This window comes from Triticum dicoccoides, chromosome 6B (genome assembly GCF_002162155.2).
Source record: "Triticum dicoccoides isolate Atlit2015 ecotype Zavitan chromosome 6B, WEW_v2.0, whole genome shotgun sequence".
In the NCBI taxonomy this organism is placed as follows: domain Eukaryota; kingdom Viridiplantae; phylum Streptophyta; class Magnoliopsida; order Poales; family Poaceae; genus Triticum; species Triticum dicoccoides.
In genome coordinates this window covers 147689857-147693409 of record NC_041391.1, presented here as the reverse complement: position 1 = coordinate 147693409, position 3553 = coordinate 147689857, and the positions used below count along the sequence as shown (strand labels likewise).

Here is a 3553-nt window from a genome sequence, read left to right as displayed (position 1 = left end):
CAATTTCAATTGAAGACCTCAATTGAATGTGGGCTCTTTAAAAATAGAGAGCATAGTGTTACAGATGATTCGTGCAAGCACGCTAGGAGGGCTTCATGGACCTTTCCTTCGATCATTGTTGACTCCGATGACCCAATTTCAATTGAAGACCTCAATTGAATGTGGGCTCTTTAAAAATAGAGAGCATAATGTTACAGATGATTTGTGTAAGCACGCTAGGAGGGCTTCATGGGCCTATCATTGTTGACTCGGATGACCCAATTTTAATTGAAGACCTTAATTGAATATGGGCTTTTTAAAAATAGAGAGCATTGTGTTACAGATGATTCGTGCAAGCACGCTAGAAGGGCTTCATGGGCCTTTCCGTCGATTATTGTGGGCTGTTTGTTGATGCAGGGATTCATGGGCCACTTTCGAGTGAAGAACTAAATCGCACTCCGTCCGTTCCACGCTCAAATTAAAAGGTATCGCAGTCCGGTTCGGTCCCGCGCTAGTTCGGCGCCCAGGCCGTAGCACCACATATATGGAGTCCATGAGCTACGGTACGAGCAATAAGTTGAATCGACTCTCGGCATCACGGTATCGATCGCGTGCTGCTCATCAGTTTTGCACGTACGCCACGGCACGCGAACTTGACACCTCACGATGGCAACGACGGCGCGCTTGATCCTGCTCGCCGTCGCCGTGTCGTTGGTGCTGCAGGTCGCCACCGCCGTGTCGGCGGCGCCATCGTCGGGACCCCGCGGCGGTGTTACGCTGCGCGTAGATAGTAGACAGGTGCGCATATATCTGGCATGCAACAATGCTACATTCACGTCGTTGGTGCGCGTTCATGGATCGAATTCGTCGTTGGTTCCGACAGCTAGCTGTGTTATCTGCATTTTTTTTTCAAACTACCTGCATGCTGATTATATCGACGGCTTTTTTGGGCCATAGAATCATATGCAATCAAGCGTTTGAAGCTGCATGTACATATATACGTACGATCCGTACGTATAACTTAGATACTTACGTGTGCAATGCATGCAGGTGGTGGTGGACAACGGGTTGGTGCAGGTGTCGCTGTCGAGGCCCGGGGGCCACATCACCGGCGTCCGCTACGGCGGGGATCGGACGAACCTGCTGCACTCCACCAGGAGCAGAAACACTGGCGGGTTAGTACATGCTTCATGCTTGCTTGCGTGTTAATTAATTTGTTCTGGTAATTAATTTAAAAAGATCTGTATATATGATTTGTAATTAACCTTTTGCAGGTACTGGGATATGGTGTGGAACATCCCCGGCTCCGATCAACGAGGCTTGCTCAATTCGTACGTGATCGCGAATTAACTTAATCGCATTGTCAAATATATGAAGTGCAAATACTAAGCTAGAATCGCTATATTGTATATGTACGCAGACTGGATGGCTCGGAGTTCAGGGTGGTAACGCAGAGCGACGACAAGGTGGAGCTGTCGTTCCGGAGCACGTACAGCCCGGGACGTCGGAACGACGTCCGGCTCAACTTCGACAAGAGGCTGGTGATGCTCAAGGGCAGCTCCGGGTTCTACAGCTACGCCATCCTGGAGCACGGCGCGGACACGCCGGCCATCGACATCAGCCTGGCCCGGCTCGCCTTCAAGCTCAACACGGACAGGTTCAACTACATGGCCGTCTCGGACGACGTCCAGCGGTACATGCCGCGGGCGGCCGACCGGGACGCGCCCCGCAGCTCCCCGCTGGCGTACAAGGAGGCGGTGCTGCTGGTCGACCCGGCGGAGCCGGAGTTCAAGGGGGAGGTGGACGACAAGTACCAGTACACGCTGGACACCAAGGACAACAAGGTGCACGGGTGGGTCAGCACTAGCAGCGGCCAGCCGAGCCACGTCGGCTTCTGGGTCGTCACCCCCAGCAGCGAGTTCAAGAGCGGCGGGCCACTCAAGCGCGACCTTACCTCGCATGTCGGCCCGACGTGCCTGAGCGTGTTCCATGGGTCGCACTACGTCGGGGACGACATCGTGGCGCGCATCGGGGACGGCGAGCAGTGGAAGAAGGTCATGGGTCCCGTGTTCGTCTACCTCAACTCTAACTCGGAGAAGGGAGACCCGCGGGCGCTCTGGGAGGACGCCAAGTCGACGGCCCAGGCCGAGGCTGCCAAGTGGCCCTACAGCTTCCCGGAGTCGCCGGACTTCCACAAGGCCGGGGAGAGAGGCTCCGTCACCGGCCGATTGCTCGTAAGGGACAGGTACGTGAGCAGGGACAACATGCCCGCTCGGGCAGCTTACGTTGGCCTGGCCGCGCCCGGGCAGCCTGGCTCGTGGGCGACGGAGAGCAAGGGCTACCAGTTCTGGACGACGGCGTCGAACACTTCGGGCGAGTTCACCATTGACAACGTCCGGGCAGGGGAGTACAACCTCTACGCGTGGGTTCCTGGGGTTCTCGGCGATTACATGAACACCACCCGCGTCACCGTAACACCCGGTTAGTACTCCTAGATTTGAGCTAGTGTCTCAGTTTGCAGATTTGAGTAGCATTTGTTTGAGAGTCTGCATGATCGAGCACCAACTCTGTACAGTTTTGCTGACGGTCTGGTTTGTTCGATTTTCAACCTTGAAACAGGCGGCGCAATCAACCTCGGCGATCTTGTGTACGAGGCTCCGAGATCAGGGCCGACGCTGTGGGAGATCGGCGTTCCTGACCGGAGCGCGAAGGAGATGTTCGTCCCCGACCCCGACCCGAAGTACCTCAACAAGCTCTTCCAGAACAAAGACAGGTACAGGCAGTACGGGCTGTGGGAGAGGTACGCCCAACTGTACCCGACGGACGATCTCGTCTACACCGTCGGCGAAAGCCACCACTCCAAGGACTGGTACTTCGCACATGTCACAAGGTAAGACACATACATGGGTCCATTTCCACTTTAGTCCAAGCCAAAACGGCACAGGTACTGACCGACGTTGATCTGTCGTGCAGAAAGGTCGGCGACGACATCGTACCGACGACGAGGCAGATCCGGTTCCGCCTGGACCGCGTCGTGCCCAGCGGCAGCTACACGTTGCGCGTCGCCCTCGCGGCCGCTCATGCGGCGAGGCTGCAGGTCCAGGTGAACGGGGCGACGAGGCGTGGGGGCGGCGTCTTCGGGACGCCGGCGTTCGGGGACGGCAACGCGATTGCGAGGCACGGCGACCACGGCACGCAGTGGAGCTTCGAGTTCCCGATCAGCGGGAGGCTGCTCCGGCAAGGGGACAACACCATCCATATCACACAGACGAGGGCGAACAGCATATTCTTAGGGGTCATGTACGACTACTTACGGTTCGAAGGGCCTCCCGGTTCTTGATAGAACATAGTTTTTTTTTTTTGAATGGTGTAGAACAGAGTTGCTTGTTGAGATGTTCTGGAAGACTAAATTGAACATGAACACTTTAGCTACATGTCAGCTGACTGAATTTTACATTTTGGGTCAGTCGATTTTTTAACCGTTGATTGTTGCTTCAAGATGTGTGCTAGTTGTTTTTTTCCTGTTGTGTGTGTTGTCCTGTATTGGGCTGCATGTTTTTTGATTGACCCCTAT

The 3553-nt window shown here is 55.1% G+C and overlaps 1 protein-coding gene across 1 annotated transcript; it reads left to right on the top strand.

Annotated features, from left to right (window-relative positions):
* Positions 1-645: 645 nt before the first annotated feature.
* LOC119320929 (probable rhamnogalacturonate lyase B) lies at positions 646-3319 on the top strand. Its single transcript, XM_037594831.1, has 6 exons — positions 646-777; positions 1030-1154; positions 1254-1310; positions 1400-2460; positions 2599-2869; positions 2953-3319. The coding sequence occupies exons 1-6, from the start codon at positions 646-648 to the stop codon at positions 3317-3319; spliced, it is 2013 nt and encodes a 670-aa protein (XP_037450728.1).
* Positions 3320-3553: the final 234 nt, after the last annotated feature.